Source organism: Octopus sinensis, linkage group LG5 (assembly GCF_006345805.1).
Source record: "Octopus sinensis linkage group LG5, ASM634580v1, whole genome shotgun sequence".
Taxonomy (NCBI): Eukaryota; Metazoa; Mollusca; class Cephalopoda; order Octopoda; family Octopodidae; genus Octopus; species Octopus sinensis.
Genome location: NC_043001.1, coordinates 121,545,581 through 121,568,691, shown reverse-complemented (window position 1 = coordinate 121,568,691; position 23,111 = coordinate 121,545,581). Strand labels below are relative to the sequence as shown.

The following is a 23,111-nucleotide window of genomic DNA, read 5'->3' as shown; positions in this document are numbered from 1 at the left end:
CAGAAACGTTAGCATGCTATGCAAAATGCGTAGCCGTATTTCGTCTGCTGTTATGTTCTGAGTTCAAATTCCACCATGGTCAACTTTGCCTTTTATCTTTTCGGGGTTGATAAATTAAGTACCAGTTACACACTGGAGTCAATGTAATCAACTTAATCTGTTTGTCTTCTCTGTGTTTAGCCCCTTGTGGGTAATAAAGAAATAGGTATTTCATCTGCCGTTACGTTCTGAGGTCAATTTTGCTTTTCATCCTTTCGGGGTCGATAAATTAAGTACCAGTTACGCACTGGGGTCGATGTCCTCATCATCATCATCATCATCATTTAGCGTCCGTTTTCCATGCTAGCATGGGTTGGACGGTTCTACTGGGGTCTGTGGAGCTGGAAGGCTTCATCAGGCCCAGTCAGATCTGGCAGTGTTTCTACGGCTGGATGCCCTTCCTAACGCCAACCACTCCGTGAGTGTAGTGGGTGCTTTTTACGTGCCACCCGCACAGGTGCCAGACAGAGCTGGCAAACGGCCACGAACGGATGGTGCTTTTACGTGTCACCGGCACGGGGGCCAGGCAAGGCTGGCAACGGACACGAACGGATGGTGCTTTTACGTGCCACCAACACGGGGGCCAGACAGAGCTGGCAAACGGCTACGAAACGTATGGTGCTTTTACGTGTCACCGGCACGGGGGCCAGGCGAAGCTGGCAACGGACACGAACAGATGGTGCTTTTATGTGCCACCAACACGGAGGTCAGACAGAGCTGGCAAACGGCCACGAACGGATGGTGCTTTTACGTGTCACCGGCACGGGGGCCAGGCGAGGCTGGCAACGAACACGAACGGATGGTGCTTTTACATGCCACCAACACGGGGTCAGACAGGGCTGGCAAACGGCCACGAACGGATGGTACTTTTACGTGTCACCGGCACGGGGGCCAGACAGGGCTGGCGAACGGCCACGAACGGATGGTGCTTTTACGTGTCACCTGCACGGGGGCCAAATAGACTTAATCCCTTTGTCTGTCCTTGTTTGTCCCCTCTATGTTTAGCCCCTTGTGGGCAATAAAGAAATAAGAAACAATTAGAAGATTGCAAGTCTGGCTCTTTTTTACCAACCTCTCCTCTTTCTTGCGGAATCCCTAAGGTTCTGAGGGTCTAATGCAGGAGCTAACACAATACTATGCCAGCATCTGCTGTTGTAGCATCTAATTCAGCCTTCTGCCCTAACATCACATGTGAATATTGCTATAACCTTTTCCTTTTCAATCAAACTGAAATGGTTCAATGCTCATAGCTTTTGTAAGCACTTCCAGGCTGGTGGTGTCACTACAGATGGTGCTCAGATTTTTCTCATTGCTGGGTATAGAAGAAGGGGAGTACTTATGCAGAATTGGTTTAGTGATGGCAGGAGGTTGTTCACACAGTGTGGGTGATGATAGGGAGAGAGATGAATGAATCAGGAGTGCTTGAATGATGGTGACTAGTTGATATTTAACCCTTTCGTTACTATATTTATTTTGAGATGCTCTGTGTTTCTTTCAATTAATTTTAAATATAACAAAGAATTTAATAAAAAAAACTTACATATCGTTAAGCTAGTGTTAGGAACATAAATTGTGACTAAGGTTTGGTGAAACATTTTAATTCAAAACTTATGAAAACAAGACATTTGTACTACAGAGCCAGAGCCGGTTTCAGCTGGGTTGGTATTGAAAGGGTTAAGGAGAAAATGTGGGCACTAAATTTCTTAAAATATGTTTCCTGCTACAAGTTGTTTTCTATTTCATTTGTTTTCTAAATATTTTCAGCTGGCAATGTAATGTATGAACAAGGTCTGCGACTGGGGCAAGAACTCCCAGGGGTTCGTGGTCTTCAACGCCAAGTTCAGTGTTATTTGGCTGCTATGCATGCCTTACGGTTGGCGAAGCCAGAATATGCTTGGGTGGTGAAGCCTATACCAAATCGTTTAACTCACCCAGTAAGTGGATTATGTGTAAATTTCAGACTGTTCATTAATCTCACAAGATAAAGTATATTCATACATTCACACATACATGCATACACACAACGTACATACATACATACACACATACATACACACAGGAATACATACATACACACATGCATACACACATACACGCACACAAACACACACACACATACATACGTACGTACCAGGGATGTGCCTACCTTGAATAAAATAGATCGATAGCAACATTTTCCTTTTATGGCAAAATATGCACCAAATTCAATAAAATTACGAAAGTTTGTCTGATTACTAAGCATAAAATGCAAAATATTTTATTTTTTTGTAGATTAGGTAGGCATAATTTGCCCCTGCTTTTCAATCTCAGTATTTAAGCTATGCATAGTACTGCTGTAGTACACAAGCTGCGTACACTCCTACAACACCATTTTCTTTACATGCTATAAATGATGTGATTTTGTTTTTAATAGTTGGAATTAATGACCTTAATTCTCTCATGTTAACTAAAATGTTTTTTTTTTTTTTCAGGCACCTGAAGAAGGAACTTCTCCAAAACATTATCTTGATGGTGAAGAGAAAATAGAGACAGATGGTAAGCTTTATTTATATGAGGCTGAGAGTAAGAACCCAGAACCATATTGTTCTGGGTTCAGTCCCACTGCGTGACACCTTGGGCAAGTGTCTTCTGCTATAGCCTTGGGCCAACCAAAGCCCAATGAGTGGATTTCGTCATCATTTAGTGTCTGCTTTCCACGCTGGTATGGGTTAGATCAGGGGTTCTCAACCATTTTTTATCAATGGACCCCTTTGATTTCTATTTTATTCAGGTGGACCCCCATAGCCATTTGATGTTTATAAACTATTTTTATAGAAATTTCTTTCAAAATTCCTATTTTATTTTTCACTCATTAACCTGTGTAGGTCGAATTGTGTAAAACAGAAAAAAAACCTTGCTGTTTCTTCCAATACATACATATAAAGCAAAATTTTTTCAGGGGCCCTTAAAATACTGTTATAGATTCCTTTGGTTACTATTTCATTCTGGTGAACCCCAATTGTAATTTGATGTTTAAAAGCTAGTTTTATAGTAATTTCTTTCCAAATTCCTATCTTGCTTTTCTTACATTAACTTATGTAGGCTGAACTGTGTAAAATGTTTGAGAAAGAAATCTGTTTCTTAAAATATGTACCAATACATACATCTAAGGGAAAATTTTTTCAGGGACCCTTAAAATACTATTATGGATCCCGAATTTATTATTTTGTTGTGCTGACCCCAAAAATCTTATATGGTCCCCAGTTGAGATCTCCTGGGTTAGATGGTTTGACTGGAACTTGTAAGCCAAAGAGCTGCACCTGGTTCCAGTTTGATTTGGCATGGTTTCTATGGCTGGATGCCCTTCCTAATGCCAACCACCCCAAGAGTGTGATGGGTGCTTTTAACATGCTACCGGCATGGGTTCTTTTATGTATCACTGACATAGGTACCATTTACATGACTCTGGCATCGGCCATGACTATGATTTCATTTGGCTTGAGTCTTCTCAAGCATGGTATATCCCCAAAAGTCTGTCACTTTTCATTGTCTCTGTGAGGCTCAACATTCAAAGATCATGCTTCATCTCCTCATCCCATGTCTTCCTGGGCCTACCTCTTCCACAGGTTCCCTCTACACGTAGAAATTGGCACTTCTTTGCATAGTTGTCCTCATCCATACGCATCACATGGCCATACCAGCACAGTCATCTCGCCACTCTAATCCTATGTGCACACTGACATTGCACCTCCACCGAAACATATTAGCTTTATTTCTTTCAAGCCTACGCATGTCCTCAGTGGTCACAGTCCAAGTTTCGCTGCTATGTATCATGGTTCAGCTTGACAACTGGTGTTGGTTTGTTTACATCCCTGTAACATAGTATTTTGGCATAAGAGAAGTACCATGCTTATAAGTTCTGGGGTCAATTCATTCAACTAAAAATTCATCAAGTTGATGCTCCAGCATGACCACAGTCTAATGGCTGAAACAAGTGTAAAATATATATAGGTACAAGCATGGCTGTATGACTAAGAAGTTAGCTTCCCAACCAACCACATGGTTTTGGGTTCAGTCCCACTGCCTGGCATCTTTGGCAAGTGTTTCCCACTATAGACTGGGCTACCGAAAGCCTTATGATTGGATTTGGTTGGTGGAAACTGAAAGAAGCCTGTTGTATATATGTAAGTTTGTGTATTTCTGTTTCCCTTTGTAGAAATATTTAAGTGACCTTCAAATGCATTTACATTTGATATGATGCAGATTCAGCTGCTATATCTAGGAGGTCAAAAAGTAACATTGGCTTGAACTGATGTTTAGGGCACTGACCAAAAACACATAAAACATGTATTGAGCAAAAAAGGTTTACATTTTGCTTTGTTTTTATTATTAAACGATATCATAAATTGTATATTTTTAAATTTTCAGTTTCAGATACCCTCTTGATATTTCATGTCATTGATCTACTGTTTCATTTTCTTTCTCAGCTCCGAAACGACAACTTCAGATAGTTACAATAGAAGATCTGGAGAAAGAATACCTTCTTGTGGATGCTCGTCTACGTTTAATTAAAAAAGATGCAGATCTAATGATAGCATCAGGTAAAGAATATTTTATCGGGTTTAACTTCTTGAGTCGGGTGTTTGTGTAAAACCTCTCATCACCACCACCGTCGTCATCATTTAATGTCCGTCTTCCATGCTGGCATGGGCCGCACAGTTTGACAGGAGCTGGCAAGCCAGAGGACTGCACCAAGCTTCACTAGTTTAGCATGACTTTTATGGCTGGATGCCCTTCCCGATACCAATCACTTCACGGAGAAAATTGGGTGCTTTACATGTGACATCACCACCAGAACCAGCAAGGTCTATCTTGGTATGGTTTTTATGGCTGGATGCCTCACTGCACTGATTAAATTTTTGCTGGTGATTGTAACTCACTAATCATATACAAATCAGTTCTCACAACCTCTTTTTATGGGCCATCAAAAATAAGATGTGTGTACTATGTCATATGAAATATGGAGAACTCCAGAAGGTATCCCACTCTTTTACTTTTTCCAGTCATGTGACTGTGACCATGCTGGAGCACTGCCTTTTAGTCGAGCAAATCGACTCCAGAACTTATTCTTTATAAGCCTAGTACTTATTCTATCGGTCTTTTTTGCTGAACTGCTAAGTTACGGTGACGTAAACACACCAGCATCGGTTGTCAAGCGATGTTGAGGAGACAAACATATATACACATACATACACAAGCTTATACATATGCATATATACAATGGGCTTCTTTCAGTTTCTGTCTACCAAATCCACTCACAAGGCTTTGGGCGGCCCGAGGCTATAGAAGAAGACACTTGCCCAAGGTGCCACGCAGTGGGACTGAACCCAGAACCATGTGGTTGATAAGCAAACTACTTACCACACAGCCACTCCTATGCCTATTAAAAATGAGTTAGCTTGGTGCCTGTGTTTCAGGTGCATGTTCACAGAACTGAGTATGCTCAGTTCTTGTGCAGTAAGGATTGATTTTTGGTTATTGTGTTGCTGTGAGTTAGCTCTATTTTAGGTCCTTGACCTTTCAAGTTGCAAGGCAATGTTTAGTTGTCCTGGTACCAGAGAAATGCACCCAGTACAGTTTGTGATTTTGTTGGCATTAGGAAGAAAATCCAGCCATTGAAGCAACACTAAAACAGATATTAGAGCCTGACACAGTTCTTTGATTTGTCTGACCTTTTGAACTGTCCAAGCCAAACCAACGTGGAAGCTTCCCACTTCAGCATATCATTAGCACCACTGTGAACAAACACATAAGCTAATTATTATATTTATATATATTTCTTTACTACCCACAAGGGGCTAAACACAGAGGGGACAAACAGGGACAGACAAAAAGATTAAGTAGATTACATCAACCCCAGTGAGCAACTGGTACTTAATTTATCGACCCCAAAAGGATGAAATGCAAAGTGGACCTCGGCGGAATTTGAACTCAGAATGTAGTGGCAGACGAAATACCTATTTCTTTACTACCCACAAGGGGCTAAACATATAGGGGACAAACGGATCAAGTCGATTACATCGACCCCAGTGTGTAACTGGTACTTAATTTATCAACCCCGAAAGAATGAAAGGCAAAGTTGACCTCGGCGGAATTTGAACTCAGAATGTAACGGCAGACGAAATACCGCTAAGCATTTTGCCCGGCGTATTAACGATTCTGCCAGCTTGCCGCCTTAATTATTAGATGTATAGTAATCAAGCAGTTGTAGAGAACGTACTAGAATGTGTCGTAATGGTAAAATGCTGGGAACAGCTGATCTCCTAGAAATAGCAGGCAAATCATTCTAATATTTCATTAATGTAACCCTGGGATTGCTCAGCAGAATAAACGGACAAGACAGTCATGGTTGAAATGCTGTTGATTATAGATCTGTTCGACCACTCTTGACTTGGATTCAACAACTTAGGGGATTGACCTTGTGAAAATCTTTTTGTACTACTTTTGTAAGTAATTTTGAATGACATCCTTTTCTTATGGTATTGTGCAAAGTTGTTATATTAAGCAATGTATGAGTTTTTTTTTATTTTCTCTTTTGCAGGCCCTGCCATACAACCTGATGAAATGATTGGTATATTAGTCAGTGTTGGACTTTTTGACAGAGCTATCATTATTTGCAAAGCATACGATCTACCCTTAAATCCAGTGTTTGAAAATTTGGCTTTACGGTAAACCATGTTTTATTTGCCTGTATTTATGAATATATCTATAGGTGTAGGAGTGGCTGTGTGGTAAGTAGCTTGCTTACCAACCACATGGTTCTGGGTCAGTCCCACTGCGTGGCACCTTGGGCAAGTGTCTTCTTCTATAGCCTCGGGCCTACCAAAGCCTTGTGAGTGGATTTGGTAGACAGAAACTGAAAGAAGCCCGTCATATATATGTATGTGTGTGTGTTTGTCCCCCCAACATTGCTTGACAACCGATGCTGGTGTGTTTACGTTCCCGTTACTTAGCGGTTTGGCGAAAGAGACCAATAGATTTAGTACTAGGCTAACAAAGAATAAGTCCTGGGGGGCGATTTGCTCAACTAAAGGCGGTGCTCCAGCATGGCCACAGTCAAATGACTGAAACAAGTAAAAAAATAAAAGAATATTGTTTTGGGATGCTATGGTTTTTGTTCTATAAGTGACTCCCTCTTTGGGAGCGATTTTATTCATTTCATACTTTTACGTGTATGAATATTATCCATAAATTCACCAGATGGCCTGGAGTATTTCAATCATCTTTTCTTTGGGTTCAAATTCTGTTAGAGAAAAGTTTACTTCAGTGTTGATAAAATAAGTATTCCTTCAAATTTATCTTTGTTGTTAATTATACATTTTTTTGTGTGTGTTTGTGAGAGAGAAAGATTATCATCATTTATTGTCCATGTTCCAGTCTGGTATGAATCCAAGAGATGCATCGTGCTCTTGTGTCTAAACCACATAATATATTTTCTCTCTTTCTCTATATATGTGTGTGTGTGTGTGTGTGTATATATATATATATATATATATATATATATATATATATTGTGTGTGGTAAGTAGCTTGCTTACCAACCACATGGTTCCGGGTTCATTCTTGTGAGTGGATTTGGTAGGCGGAAACTGAAAGAAGCCCGTTGTATATGTATATATATGCGCGTATTTGTGTGTCTGTGTTTGTCCCCTCCCACCAACATCGCTTGACAACCGATGCTGGTGTGTTTACGTCCCCGTCACTTAGCGGTTTGGCAAGAGAGACCGATAGAATAAGTACTAGGCTTACAAAGAATAAGTCCTGGAGTTGATTTGCTCGACTAAAGGCAGTGCTCCAGCATGGCTGCAGTCAAATGACTGAAACAAATAAAAGAAAAGAACACACACACACACACACACACACACCCACTCTTCCTCCATCTTTAACTCACCCCCATTAAATCGCATTCCCACCTGATCCTAACCTCTTGCCATTTTTCCTTCCAATAACTTTTTCTTATTCACCTTCCAATGTTATTTTCTCCTGATGAAGGACTTGTGTCCAAAACATCAAAACTGTTTCCATTTTAAATGTTTAACTAGTGCAGCACTTGTTTAACCCTTTAGTGTTTGCATTATTCTGCCAAAATTAATGCTTTTTTATCCATATTGTTTTGAACTAATCATGCATTATCTTGTAGTTATGAGATTTTGATGAGGTAGCTGTTAATTTTTAAAACGATTTTGTAGGGTTGGTGTGAGAGACCAGATCTGGCCATTTTGAACATAAAACAGGCAGAATACTTATGGCCGGTTTAAATGCTAAAGGGTTAAACTTGTATCTCCTGTTTTGTCTTCTTCATGTTTATTGCTACCATAATACACGCACACGCACACTACATACATGCATACAATTGAGTTATTTTTGGAAATATTCTTTTGTTATACTATGTATTACCCACAAATGAAAGCAAAATAAGGAAAAGCAGATGTACAATGAATGATATATATTTTTGTTTTCCATTCCTTGCAGATGTGTGACTTTGTCCCTGTGTGAATCTGACAGTGGAGATGAAAACATAACAGAAAATGCTTGGCAATGGCTGAAAGAAAATGAGATATCTCAGGTTTTAACTACGAAAGTATGTAGGTAAGTGTTAATTCCAGGATTTTCATGGACTCCTGTTATTTCTTTTGTTGTTGAATTTACAACCATACAACGAGGCCCTCGTCTGGCACCTGTGTCGGTGGCACATAAAAACACCATCCGAGCGTGGCTGTCTGCCAGCCTCATCTGGCACCTGTGTCAGTGGCACATAAAATCACCCACTACACTCTCGGAGTGGTTGGCGTTAGGAAGGGTATCCAGCTGTAGAAACACTGCCAGATCTGACTGGCCTGGTGCAGCCTTCGAGCTTGCCAGACCCCAGTTGAACCGTCCAACCCATGCTAGCATGGAAAGCGGACGTTAAACGATGATGATGATGATGACAACAAAAGTTAGTTGTATGGTTATTTAGACTATATATGTGTGTGTATATATATATAAAATTAAATAAGGGTAGAAATTGATATTAATCAATTAAAACCAGTAGTCTAGCATATTTTAAAAGAAATCCGAAGATTAAAAATTTTTTTACATACAAAATTTAGAGGACTGACACTAAAAGTGGACAGCCTGTATGCTAGATATAGACGTCAAAATCACCATTTTCTATGAAGAATGTGTTCTCAAGAAAGAATTCAGCAAAAAACCAAAGTGTAAAAAGTTTTACATTTTTACACTTTGGTTTTTTGCTGAATTCTTTCTTGAGAACACATTCTTCGTAGAAAATGGTGATTTTGACGTCTATATCTAGCATACAGGCTGTCCACTTTTAGTGTCAGTCCTCTAAATTTTGTATATATATAGATAGATAGAGAGAGAGAGAGTGTGTGTGTGTGTATTTGAAGTGGAGTACAGATATTGTAGATTAAGAAGGAGGCGGCAGTCAGAATTTGGGATAATTCTTTATTAGTGTTTTCATTCACTCAGTTGAACTCTTCAAGACTTTGACTGAACAAATGAAAACGCTAATAAAGAATTATCCAAAATTCTATAGTGTACTGTTCCATAATGGTAAGAATATTTGATAAACAAAAAATATATACTGTGTTTCTTAAATGATTTTATATATGTATATCGTCATCATCATCATTTATTAAAATGAAGTAGTTTTGGTGGAAAGTGATAAACTATAGATTTTTCTATAGAATTCAGAGGTATCACTGTATGTTACAATGTTTTGTATATGAATATGTTGATGTAAATTATGTGATTGAAGATAGAAAAATAGGTTAAGTGGGTATATGTATATTTCAAGAGTTATTACCCTTTTTTCAGTACCACCAGCTATCTACTAACACATTGCTTATGCGCTGGTATGGTCGTGTGGCAAGAATGGATGAGGATAGCTGTGCGATAAGGTGCCACACCCCAGCGTTTGAGGGAACCTGTGGAAGGGATAGACTCAGGAAGTTGTGAAGCATGACCTTCGAACATTAGGCCTCACTGAGGCAATGACTAGTGACTGAGACCTTTGGAAGTATGCTGTGCTTGAGAAGACCCGGCAAGCCAAGTGAGACCATAACCCATGGCCTATGCCAGGGGTTTAACCAGCCCACTTATACGTACCTTTCCTTCATTGGACACTAAACTCTGCTTGCGAAAACCTGTTGAGGCAAGTAAAATGGGAGCCAATTGTATCAACTATTCCTTCCACCAAATGCCTGGGTTAAAAACGGTTATCCTTATTATTATTATTTAGGCGGCGAACTGGCAGAATCTTTAGCACGCCAGGCAAAATGCTTAGTGGTATTTCGTCTGCAGCTGTTCTGAGATCAAATTCCGCTGAGGTCAACTTTGCCTTTCATCCTTTTGGGGTCAATTAAATAAGTACCAGTTACACACTGGAGTTGATGTAATTGACTTAATCTCTTCTCCCAAATTTGAGGCCTTGTGCTTCCAGTAGAAAGAATTATAATTATTATTGTTAATTATTAATTAATTATTATTGATTATTATTAATTATTATTATTATTATTATTATCATCCTCATCCAGGCAGTGAGCTGGCAGAAACATTAGCAATGCCGGGCAAAATGTCTTTATGTTCTGAGTTCAAATTCCACTTTCATTTTACTTTGCCTTTCATCCTTTCAGGGTTGATAACTTAAGTACCAGTTCCATACTGGGGTTGATCTAATCGACTAACCCCCTCCCCAAAACTTTCAGGCCTTGTGCCTAGAGTAGAAAAGATCATCATCATCATCATTATTGTTTTTTTTTTATAGTGCGTCTGACCAAGCTTGGCTGTTATTAAAAACTTACTTGAGTAAATATGAAGAACCAAATGCCCGTTATCATCGCTGTACTGCAATAAAACTGCTTTCTCATAACTACCAACTGCCTACCTGGTTTGTAAATCCTTACAAGGTATGAGTGCTCTTAATTGTTTTCAATTTTTATTGTTCACCTCTCTCATCCTCTCAATAAATACCTCCTTCATCTTATATTTTTTTAACAGTCCCTGCATTTAGCATGACAAAATGGTAAAATTGTTTGCTAAACAAAATGCCTGGTGCTATAAATTTTTTTTTTTTTTGTGTAATTCTGATTTCAAATCCTACCTTAATCAAATTTATTTTACATCATTTTGGGGGCTAATAAAATACCAGTCTCGATCAGTAAAATGGCAGAATCTTTCAATTCTCAGGGTGCTTTGAGGTATTTCTTTTGGCTTATTAATGCTCCTTGCATTAAATATTAACACTAACTTACATATTATTAATGTCATTTGCTCATTATGTATGAACAGTTTTCATCGCTGTCATCATTTTACTGTAAATCCTCAAGTATAATCCACATTTTTTCCCCCAAAATTTAAAGGTGAAAATCCCTGGTGTGTACTATATACGAGGTTAAAAATGAAAATTATTTTCTAAGCAATGTCCGAGTCTATTTGCTGTCCGGCAATGTTTATTCCGACGCATTTTGTGATGTAGGGCTGGAAAATACCTTAAGCTAAGCCTGAAAGCAATGAAGTCATAAAAGAATCATCCATAACTTGCAGTAAACAACATTTATTAAAATAGAAGTATTCAGAACACAGAATAACATGTAACAAAAATAATTTGCATACATATTTACATTCCCATATAACAGTTAAGAACATCACCATTATTGTATTACACATGTGCGGAAGTGTTTGTTCAACTAGGTGCTGCTGGCTTAATTATGCACGACTCAAGTTAGAGAAGGGGTGCGTATTATACACAAGGTTTGGGTTTTTCAGAAGTACAACCCCCTAAAAAAATCCCCTGCGTATTATACTCAAGGGTGGACTATACTCGAAGATTTACAGTACTTACATTTTTCCATGCTACAGTGGATTGGTTGGGTCATCATGGTCTGCATTAGCTTGAACTCATAATGACAGAAAACTAGGAGACTTTGGTGTTGTGTATTCCTTAGTCTCATTTTACTGTGTCACCAACACTGGTGATAGTCCTATGTGAGGAGGGCTAAAGAGTCTCTCCCCTACCTTGTATCAGTTCTTATTTGCATTTATTGCTCTCCTAGACAGGTAACCTCCAGTTCAGCTTTTAGATTCCACATATCACTCATATGTTACATTTTGTGCTTGGTTTCTGCAGTTGGATGTCTTCCCTATCATCAGCTTTACAGTGTGTACATTTTATTGTGCCATTTGAGATGTTGTTCCATGTGATTAGGGCTGAAGAATTCACTCTAGTACATTGGCTAAATGCTTAGCAACACATTTCTTTTGGCTCTTTACATTCTAATTCAGATTCCAATGATGCTGACTTTGTTTTTAATCCTTTTGAGTTGATAAAATAAGTCTCAGACAAGTACTGGAGTTGGTACAACTTGTCCTTTCCTTATAAAATTTCTAGCATTGCGATAACATTTGTAACAATCTTATCAAAATCTCTACATTCTGTTGTGTCTGGGGAGAGTCATTTTCTTTTTGTGCCTTATAATTTAAGTCAAGACTATTGAAAAGGTTGCAAGACGCAACGAAAATTTTAGGAAAATAAAAATAAGAAATAAGTGGAAATTTTACCGGTGAATGTGTTAAATTATAAGGCACAAAAAGAAAATGACTCTCCCCAGACACAACAGAATATGTTTCAACACACGAACTCACATAAAGAATCTTGCAAACCAAATCCAAAAACAAAATCTCTACACTTTATCCCAAATTGTGGTAAGATGCTAATTTCATTTTTGTTGTTTTTCTTCACAGACCCTAGATGTTGCAGAATTAATACGTTTATATATTAGTTTTGACAAATTAGAAGAAGCTGTTGCTGTTACTCTAGAGTACTTGGATGCTGTGTTGGGAACATTGCAGGGCCAAGACAATCACCTGTACAGACTTAAAGTAAGTTGTTTGTTCTTTATATTTGATAGGTGCTGGCACTGTGCAGAACACTGCTTGCATGATGGTGAATCTCATTTACTACTATCATTTGATGTTAGGGCTAGGAGACAGTAATACACACACACATACACACCATGCTGCTTTCAGTTTCTGTCTACCAAATCCACTTGTAAGGCTTTGGTCAGTCCAGAACTATAGTAGAAGACTCTTATCCAAGGTGCTGTGCAGTGGGACTTAACCCAGAACCATGTAGTTGGGAAACAAACTTCTTACCTCACAGCCGTGCAAATAAAATGAAAGAAACAAAGCTTTATTTGAATCCCTATGTCTCTTGGTTCTGATATTGTGAAAATGAGTTGCGATTTAACTGGCAACGGAAGCTGTTCTGATTTCTTTTGTTAACGAAATGCTTAGAGAGGGTTTCAGGTTCAGTCCCACATGACACTACCATGACCTTAACTCTGGAGCTCGAGGCCAAGAAAAGTTTTGTGAGTAAAATTTGTTGGCAGAAATTGAAAAGAAACCCATTGTGTGTGTGTGAGAAAGACAGAGAGAGACTATTTGCCTTGGTATCAGACACTAATTGTAAAATAAATGTCTCCATGGGTGTGGTGGTGAGCTGGCAGAAACGTTAGCATGCCGGGCGAAATGCGTAGCTGTATTTCGTCTGTCGTTACGTTGTAAGTTCAAATTCCGCTGAGGTCGACTTTGCCTTTCATCCTTTCGGGGTCAATAAATTAAGTACCAGTTATGCACTGGGGTCGATGTAATCGACTTAATACCTATGTCTGTCTTTGTTTGTCCCCTCTATGTTTAGCCCCTTGTGGGTAATAAAGAAATAGGTAAATTACTCCTGAGGACAACAGATTATGATTTTAAACTTAATAAATTGGAGAGAGGGTAATTGTCCTAGGAGATAGTTATTGTCGGGGGAAATTGTCCTGATACAGTAACACTAGCACCAGTGAAAAAGAAAAAGCTGCCTCATCTAGAGATGGTTTATTTGGGGTGGGGAAACGGTTTTATGCTGGGTGTTGAGAAGCTAAAGTATGTGGGACAAAGACCAGCATCTTGCTACAGAGGAGACCCAGGGTTACCTTGCATTATACGAAGATGGCAAGAGTAGCTGAAAGAGAGATAAACATGGTAGTGATAATTTATCCTTTACTTGTTCCAGTTATCAGACTGTGGCCATGCTGGAGCACTGCCTTGAAAAATTTTACTGTAGCAAATCAACCTCACTACATTGTTTTTGGGGGGTTTTTTAAGCCTGGTCCTTATTCTATCATTATCATTTGATGAACCACTAAGTTACAGGGATGTAAACACATCAGCACAGGTTGTCAAGTGGTGATAGGGGATAAACACACATATATAAGATGGGCTTCTTTCAGTTTCTGTTTACCAAATCCACTCACAAGTCTTTACTCAGCTCAAGGCTATAGTAGAAGACACTTGGCCATGGTGCCACGCAGTGAGACTGAACCCAGAACCATGTGGCTGGGAAGCAAGCTTTTCACCACACAGCCATTCCTACACTTAATTATATAAAAATTACCGTATTTTAACATTTATAAGGAACCCCCTAATTTTGGGGGTTTAAAATTTGGAGAAAAGGTTTTGTAAGGGATTGTAATACTGTTCATGTATAAGAAACTCCCATATTTTTTTAACCTAATTTTTGACAAAAAAGGGTTCCTTATACATGTTAAAATACAGTTCATTAAAATCATCAACTATGAAACTCATTTGTCTGCTTAATTTACTCTCTCCACAGGGATACATAATAAACAAACCGTTTTCTTTATGGATACCATTAACAAGTATTGACCAAATCTTTGTGACACTCCAAGAAGAAAATCACAACAGCCGATATAAAGAGGTGGGATTTTATTTTTCATCCTTGTGGTTCTTTGATTATCTTTGAATTTTTTTTTTTTTCCTTAATGAAAATGCATTAAATTATTTTGCCAACTCTGTTTACCTCTTTATCTTTGTGCATACACACACACACACATGCACATGCATCTGCATACACGTACATACACACTGTTACCAACCTACCTTGGAATGGTGATAAAACCCTTACAATTTGAGTTTGTGCTTCTGGTTCTATTCTCTGTTTGGGTCATTCTTATTTATTTATTTGCCCTTTTCAAGCCTAGCCAGGCTCAGGTTTCTGTGGCATATGTGTTTCCCCCAGCTGGACGGGACTGCCAGTCCATTGCAGTGTTACTCAAGAAACAGGAAGAAAGAGTGAGAGAAAGTTGGGGTGAAAGAGTACAACAGGGGTCACCACTACCCCCTGCCAGAGCCTCGTGAAGCTTTAGGTGTTTTTGCTCAATAAACACACATAACGCCCGGTTTGGGAAGCGAAACCATGATCCTCCGACCGCGAGTTTGCTGCCCTAACCACTGGGCCATTGCACCTCCACTTTGGTCATTCTACTTCTCTTAATTCTTCATTTCATCAAATTACAGCTGTGTCATTACCAGACAGTGTGGTGGACTCTGCCAGGATAACTTTTTCCTTGGTATACAACAACCTATTAAAAATTATGACTCATTAGGTGCAGGTGTGGCTGTGTGGTAAGAAGCTTGCTTCTGAGCCACATGGTCCGGGGTTCAGTTCCCACTGCATAGCACCTTGAGCATGTGCCTCAGGCCAACCAAATCCTTGTCAGTGGATTTGGTAGACGGAAACTGAAAGAATCCCGTCATATGTATATGTGTGTGTGTGATTGTGTCTATTTGTTCCCCCACCATCGCTTGACAACCAATGTTGGTGTATTTATGTCCCCATAACTTAGCGGTCCAACAAAGAGACTGATAGGGTAAGTGCTAGGCTTAGGAAGAATAAGTCGATTTCTGTGACTAAAAGGCAGTGCTCCAGCATGACACATAAAATGCACCCTCTACACTCACAGAGTGGTTGGCGTTTGGGGGCGGGCATCCAGCCCTAGAAACTTTGCCAAATCAAATTGAAACTTTTTATCAGGACTGATATAAAGCTAAGCAACAGATTCTCTCTCATGAATAAACATACACACACACACACACACACACACAGACATATATGCTCAGGTACATTCTCTCATACACGCATTCTCATCTCTCCACTTGAATGCCATCTTCTAACCCAATGCTTCTCTCGTTTCAGTTGCACGACTTGTTAATGACCAGTGTGAACACATACAAGCGTAAAGTGATGGAACTAACCCAGTTTGTCAACAGCCAGTGTACAGTCCAGAGTTGAGCCAGTGACCACCAAACCCGGGTCATCTCATTTGCTAATCAGATCATTTTATATTGTACAAAATTTAAAAAACAAAACAAAAAACAATATCTAGAGTCACATCTTCAACATAACATGTACATAAAAACCCCCACTGGAAAACAGCATCATCATCATTCTTTGTTGTTTTTATTTTTTTTATTTTTTATTTTTTTTTTTGTTAATTAAAAAGATATCAAATATGTTTTCCTTTTTTTTTTTTTATAACTTCGTAGTGAAACGTTTACATGGTCACTCTTCCTAATGCCAGCCACTTTACTCCCGTCAAACCTATTTCTTTATTACCCACAAGGGGCTAAACACAGAGGGGGACAAACAAGGACAGACATAGGTATTAAGTCGATTACATCGACCCCAGTGCGTAACTGGTACTTAATTTATCGACCCCGAAAGGATGAAAGGCAAAGTCGACCTCGGCGGAATTTGAACTCAGAACGTAACGACAGACGAAATATGGCTACGCATTTCGCCCGACGTGCTAACGTTTCTGCCAGCAAACTGTCCAACTTATGCCAGTATGGAAAACCAACATTAAATGATGATGATCATCGTTTATCCATGCTAGCATCGGTTGGGCGGTTCGACTGGGTCTTGGAAACCAGGAGGCTGCACCAGGCTCCAGTCTGATCTGGCAGTGTTTGTACAGCTGGATGCCCCTCCTAATGCCAACCACTTTACTCCCATCAAACCGTCCAACTTATGCCAATATAGAAAACTAACATTAACCCTTTAATGTTCAGCTTACTCTGTTAAATGTAATAATTGTTTTTAATTACTCATGCATTATTTTATAGCTTTGAGGTTTCAATGACGTAATTGTTCATTTTTAGAATGTCAATGTAGGTTAGGTGTGAGAGGCCTGATCTGGTCAGTTTAAACATAAAATAGGTAGAAAACTTCGGCCGGATATGGCCAGTTTAAACACTAAAGGGTTAAATGATGATGATGTGTAATTCAGGTTTTCAGTTGGATTCTTTTTCTACTGCCATAATCTGCTGTGAAGTGGTATGAAACTGTTTCGATTAATTCAAACAAAGTGCAGCAAACAATGTTTATGTATTTTGCTTGGGAACATAAGTAGATTTTCTAAGTGGGTAATTGGTGCAGGCATGGCCATGTGGTAAGAAGTTTGCTTCCAAACCACATGATTTCAGGTTCAGTCACATGCATGGCCCTTTGGGTAAATGTCTGGAAACATGTAGCTTTCTGGTTATGGTGTTGCATATGTGATTGTGAGTTTGTGGTTTCAATTCCTGAACTTTGCGGTACTTAGTTGTTCTTGAGTAAAACACTTCATTTCATGCTCCTTGAGTCCACTTAGCTGGCATAACTGAATAATCTTTTGATGGACTGGCGTCCCATCCAGTGTCGGAATATATACGCTACAAGCTCTGGAAACCAGCATTATGAACCTATGGCTCAGGAAGGACCTTTTATCTTTTTGTTCCTTCTACTACAATCCCAGGCTGACCAAAGTATCATGAGTGGATTTTGGTAGATGGAAACTGAAAGAAGCTTGTCACATGTGTGTTACTGTTTTGACATCACAGGATAGTTGTAAATGAGAGGAGAAGTTGGTTTTTGCCAGGTATTAAATGGTATTATATGATAGAGGGACAAGCACATGTGTGTCAAATTTGTGATGCATCCTAGAGCCTGGCTAATAATTATTTCTTTCGGAAAGGATCGATGAGCCATGCTTTTGCGGTCCGTATTCATACTGAAAATCGAGATCGAGCGAGACCTTGAAGACAACAAATTTCCAGCAATTTAATTTTTAGTAATTAAAAGAAATCAGGAGCACTGTTCTAAGCAAAAAAGTACAAAGCACATCTGAGAAGCAATTATATTATGTACTCAAATCTTCAAGAACTAGACAATACATTGAAGTTATATGTGCCAGTGGCACATAAAAAACACCATTCAAGCGTGATTGTTGCCAGTGCTGCCTAATTGGCTCCCATGCTGTTGGCATGTAAAAAGCACCATTCGAGCATGGTCGTTGCTAGTGCCACCTGACTGGCTCCCATGATGGTGGGACATAAAAAGCACCATTTGAGCATGGTTGTTGTCATTGCTGCTTGACTGGCTCCCATGCCAGTGGAATGTAAAAGCAGCATTCAAGTGTGTATGATACCAGTGCCATCCAACTGGCATGTAAAAAGCACCGTCTGAACGTGATCAATTCTGGTGGCATGTAGAAAGCACAATTTGAGCGTGGTTGTTGCCAGTGCTGCCTGACTGGCTCCCATGCTGGTGGCATGTAAAAAACACCATTCAAGTGTGGTCGTTTCCAGTGCCGCCTGACTGGCTCCCATGCTAGTGGCACGTAAAAAGCACCATTTGTGCGTGGTTGATGCCAGTGCTGGTGGAATGTAAAAAGCACTCACTACACTCTGAGTGGTCGGCATTAGGAAGGGCATCCAACTGTAGAAACTTTGTGAGATCAGATTGGAACCTGGTGCAACCTCCCGGCTTACCAGTCCTCTGTAAAACTGTCCAACCCATGCCAGCATGGAAAGCGGATGTTAATCGATGATGATAGAAAAGGAGATATAAACTTAACCCTTTCGTTACTGTATTTATTTTGAGATGCTCTGTGTTTCTTGAAAACAAGACATTTGTACTACAGAATCAGAGGTGGTTTCAGCCAGGTTGGTATCGAAAGGGTTAAGAATTGTTTCTCTATTATATATTTTAACCCTTTTGTGACCATATTTCTGTTGAGATGCTCTGTGTTTCTTTCTTTTAATTATAAATATAACAAAGAAATTAGTAAAATAACTTAGTTATCATTAAGCTAATGTTAGGAACATAAATTGTGACTAAGGTTTGGTGGAAGATTTTAATTGAAAACGTATGAAAACAAGACATTTGTACTCAGAACCAGAGCCAGTTTCAGCCGGGTTGGTAACGAAAGGGTTAAACAGAAATATTTTGAGGACCAGTAAATAAAAATTAGAAAATTCTAGTGTTTAGCACCTCATTGTTTTTCATAATAGTTTTCCTTTCTCGTTTTATATTCTCTCTCTAACCTTTGTCATCTTTCCCCCTTTCACGTGTTTCTTCCCCATCCACCACCTTCCTGATCCTCTGACTACAGCAAATACTAACAATTGAGGTCACGATGAGGTTATTTACCTATTGACAGTGTAACATTCGCTCACATGTTATGACAAATAGATTATTAGCTATTGTTTATTATACATCATTTCCTGTTGTCATGAGTTAAAGTTTACGAGACAGCAAAACATTGTATATACCATGTTTGATGTCATAAAAGACAGAGGGGCGTATTACATACATTCCAGGTCCACCAATACATATTCAGAGGGAAAAAATGGGTTTTAGTGCCTAAAAGCATGCACTATCTAATAGAGGACCCAGGGTGAAGCTTTCCTTTCTTTTTCTTTTTTTTTATATTTTTTTAGTTTCTGAGACATTTTTGGGAACAATCATGTCACAGGCATGCCTGTGTGGTAAAAAATTTATTTCCCAACCAAATGGTTCCTGGTTTAGTTCCACTGTTTAGCACCTTGCACAAGTGTCTTCTATTATAGCCTCAGACCAATCAGCCTTGTGAGCATAGGAGTGGCTGTGTGGTAAGTAGCTTGCTTACGAACTACATGGTTCCGGGTTCAGTCCCACTGCATGGTACCTTGAGCAAATGTCTTCTACTATAGCCTCGGGCCGACCAAAGCCTTGTGAGTGAATCTGGTTGAAGGAAACTGAAAGAAGCCTGTTGTATGTATATATATATATATGTGCATGTGTGTGTATGTATATGTTGGTGTGTCTGTGTTTGTCCCCCCCAACATTGCTTGACAACCAATGCTGGTGTGTTTACATCCCTGTAACTTAGTGGTTTGGCGAAAGAGACCGATAGAATAAGTACTAGGCTTAGAAAGAATAAGTCCTGGGGTCAATGTGCTTGACTAAAGGCAGTGCTCCAGCATGGCCAGTCAGATGACTGAAACAAGTAAAAGATTAATTACAATGTTATATGACCTCCCCCTCCCCACCAAAAAACTTTTGATTAATTACTTCCTCACACAGAAGTAAGGCCATTGTCAAAGCAATAACTGGTGATGACCTATTGACTTCTATGACTAAACTGTGAAGATTCTGGCCAATGTAAACCATTATCTGAAGATTTGGAAAAGTCTAAGAAGCAGTCTATTATATTTGTATGATTAATACATTCACCCCACAACCTTTCCTAATCTTTAATCTTCTGCTCTCCCTCTAAATTTCATCCAACTTGTATTTATCATTGACCCCTCTCACTTCAACTCGTCTGTCATTCAGTATATTTGTACACCTACCCCATCTCTAACCATCCCTCACACACTCCATACACCCTTGCAATCTCAACCCACCCATCTTTCTTGTTCTTCTGTCTCTGGAGCCCACTCTGACAAGATGTTGCCACCACCTTTATCCCTCTTTACAGCTCCTTATTGGTTGCACTCATCTACTTGAAAAGACCTCAGTTGAGGTCTACCTGTATATCTCTGGAAATGAATTAATATGCTTAGCAAGAAAAGCCACTCTTTTTCTGCAATCAAAAGATTTGTGTCATTCTTAGAGAACCTTGTCTATTCAATCATGGTTGCTTTGAACATTTGGCATTTTTTTATCTTTTGAAAAAGAGTTAAAAATAATTTTTGGCAAGTATAATCTTCATGATTAAAAAATACAAACTGATCTAAGATAAATGACTCAAGTAGGCAAGTGATGTGTATTTAGCTAAATTAAGGGAAAGAATGATGCACTACTGAATGATATAGCAAAAATTATATTTTGCTGACATCACAGTGAACAACAAGAGCACAAACCTCTGCCGTCCTCTCAATGATTAGCCAGAGATGATTTTTTTTAAATGAGAATATCTGAAATAAACTCGACTGCTCTCACAAACGAGAATATTAAAACTGAACCCAAACGCTCTCAAATATGAAGTTTAAAAAATGCAGGGAGAATATTAAAGAATCCTAGTCTGGTACCAGATTGATCCCAAAATCTAATCAGCTTGTGCCAGTTACGAGGCCAAACATCCCTGAAAGTTTCATCTGGATCCATCCAGCAGTTCTTGAGATATCTTGTCTGCGGACAAACAAACAAACACAACTGAAAACAATACCTCCACCTTCGCTAAGGCGGAGGTAATAAAACCTCTATATACTGACTTGCTGCTATGGGTATTTGAATAAAGTATACAAAACTGGTGAGCTGGCCTCAAGACATGTCACAGGCCTACTGTCTGGGCATAAGCTTTAATATCATAGGACATACTACCAAGGGGAAAATTACAACCCACAGAGGTCTTAAGCACTTCAAAGATTTTGGTGCTCCCATCATCATCATCATTTAACATATGTTGTCCATGCTGGCATGGGTTAGACAGTTTGACTGGAACTGATGAGCCAGAGAGCTGCACCAGGTTCCAGTTTGATTTGGCATGGCTTTCTATGGCTGGATGCCCTTCCTAATGCCAACCACTCCGAGGGTGTAATGGGTGCCATTTCCTTGACACCAGTACCTTCCATGACCACGATTTTGCTCAGCTTGATGGGTCTTCTTCTCAAGCATGACATAATGCCAAAGGCCTAGGTCATTGCCTTCGTGAGGTCCAATTCTCAAAAGGAACTCAGCCACTTTGCCTCTGTAAGGCCCAATGCTCGAAAGGTGCTCTTATTGTGCCAGTTATGTGACACCACAATCGGCCATGACTACAATTTCACTTGGCTTGATGGGTCTTCTCATATGTATGTAATTCAAAATATAAACAATAATAAACCATAAAATAAATATTTATTTTTCAAAATGAAACAAAACTTAGAGTAAGATGGAAAATAATGTTTATTTTTGTACACTTCCCCTTTATTTATATTTGAAATGTTTCCTCTTAGTTTTTTTAAATTGCTTTGATTAGGTCCTCAAAATTAATCTTACATAACACACCTGCTTCTATATTTAGTAGAGAGAAGGTATCCTGAATATTATCTTAGCAAGTTTAACCCCTTACCCGGCAGAAACGAATATATTCGTTTTGACCGAAATCGTTTTTTTCTATCTCTGGCGAGTTAACTCGTCAAAAGATAGACTCGCCAAAATCGACAGCAAACGAGTTCCTTCGTCTAAAAACGGGTTAACTTGTTTCTGCCCAAAGCGGTAATTTAATATCAATATTATTGAATTAAAATTCATAATAAATAAGGTTTGAAATATACCTCGAAATCACCATTCAAAACATAGTAAAATAAAACAATTAAAAAATATGTCTGAAAAAATACATTTATTTTCAAAATAATTGTTGGGTAAGGGGCTAAAATGATTTCTTTAGTGCTGTAAACCAATTACCATTTCTATGGTGCCCCTTTCTATGATACCCCAAGCATGTGCTCATTTTACTTAATGGTTAATCCAGCACTTCCTCTATCTAAAGGTAAAGTAAACCTTGAGTTTTGACTATATGTTCAAGAAAACAAGGGACATGTTTTTTGACCCTGTACATGTGCCAGTATTTGCTTGTGGTCATAGATATGTTTAAGGGTATGCAAGGAGAGAACATTGCTGATAGTGAAGCTTAACATTTGGAGTGACCATGAGAGCTTTAGTTGAGTGCTTCTCATGTTTAGCAGGTGTTTTCTTGGTATGAGTAGTGCTTGGTTTGTTATTCCAGTTATGATCATGCCGGTAGATTTTTATGGTACAGTACACCTCAGACAACACTTTCTAGTTATGTCTTTCTTTTTTAAAGATGGTAAAATGTAATTCCAAGTGGATATACCTGGTATTTCTAGCAAACTGAGTGACATATAGGAGACTCTGTCATTGAAGAGATTGGTTTT

At 39.0% G+C, this 23,111-nt stretch overlaps 1 protein-coding gene across 1 annotated transcript in view; it reads left to right on the top strand.

Moving 5' to 3' along the window:
• The window catches only part of LOC115212295 (nuclear pore complex protein Nup160), a 59,814-nt gene extending 43,375 nt beyond the window's left edge, over nt 1-16,439 (top strand). Inside the window, exons 28-36 of the mRNA XM_029781140.2 lie at nt 1,804-1,973; nt 2,511-2,574; nt 4,506-4,619; nt 6,620-6,746; nt 8,550-8,666; nt 10,849-10,990; nt 12,825-12,962; nt 14,740-14,844; nt 16,123-16,439. Of these exons, the coding sequence (XP_029637000.1) occupies nt 1,804-1,973; nt 2,511-2,574; nt 4,506-4,619; nt 6,620-6,746; nt 8,550-8,666; nt 10,849-10,990; nt 12,825-12,962; nt 14,740-14,844; nt 16,123-16,218 (1,073 nt within the window). The 3' untranslated portion in view covers nt 16,219-16,439. The remainder of the gene's footprint in view (nt 1-1,803; nt 1,974-2,510; nt 2,575-4,505; nt 4,620-6,619; nt 6,747-8,549; nt 8,667-10,848; nt 10,991-12,824; nt 12,963-14,739; nt 14,845-16,122) is intronic.
• The last annotated feature ends 6,672 nt before the right edge of the window (nt 16,440-23,111 follow it).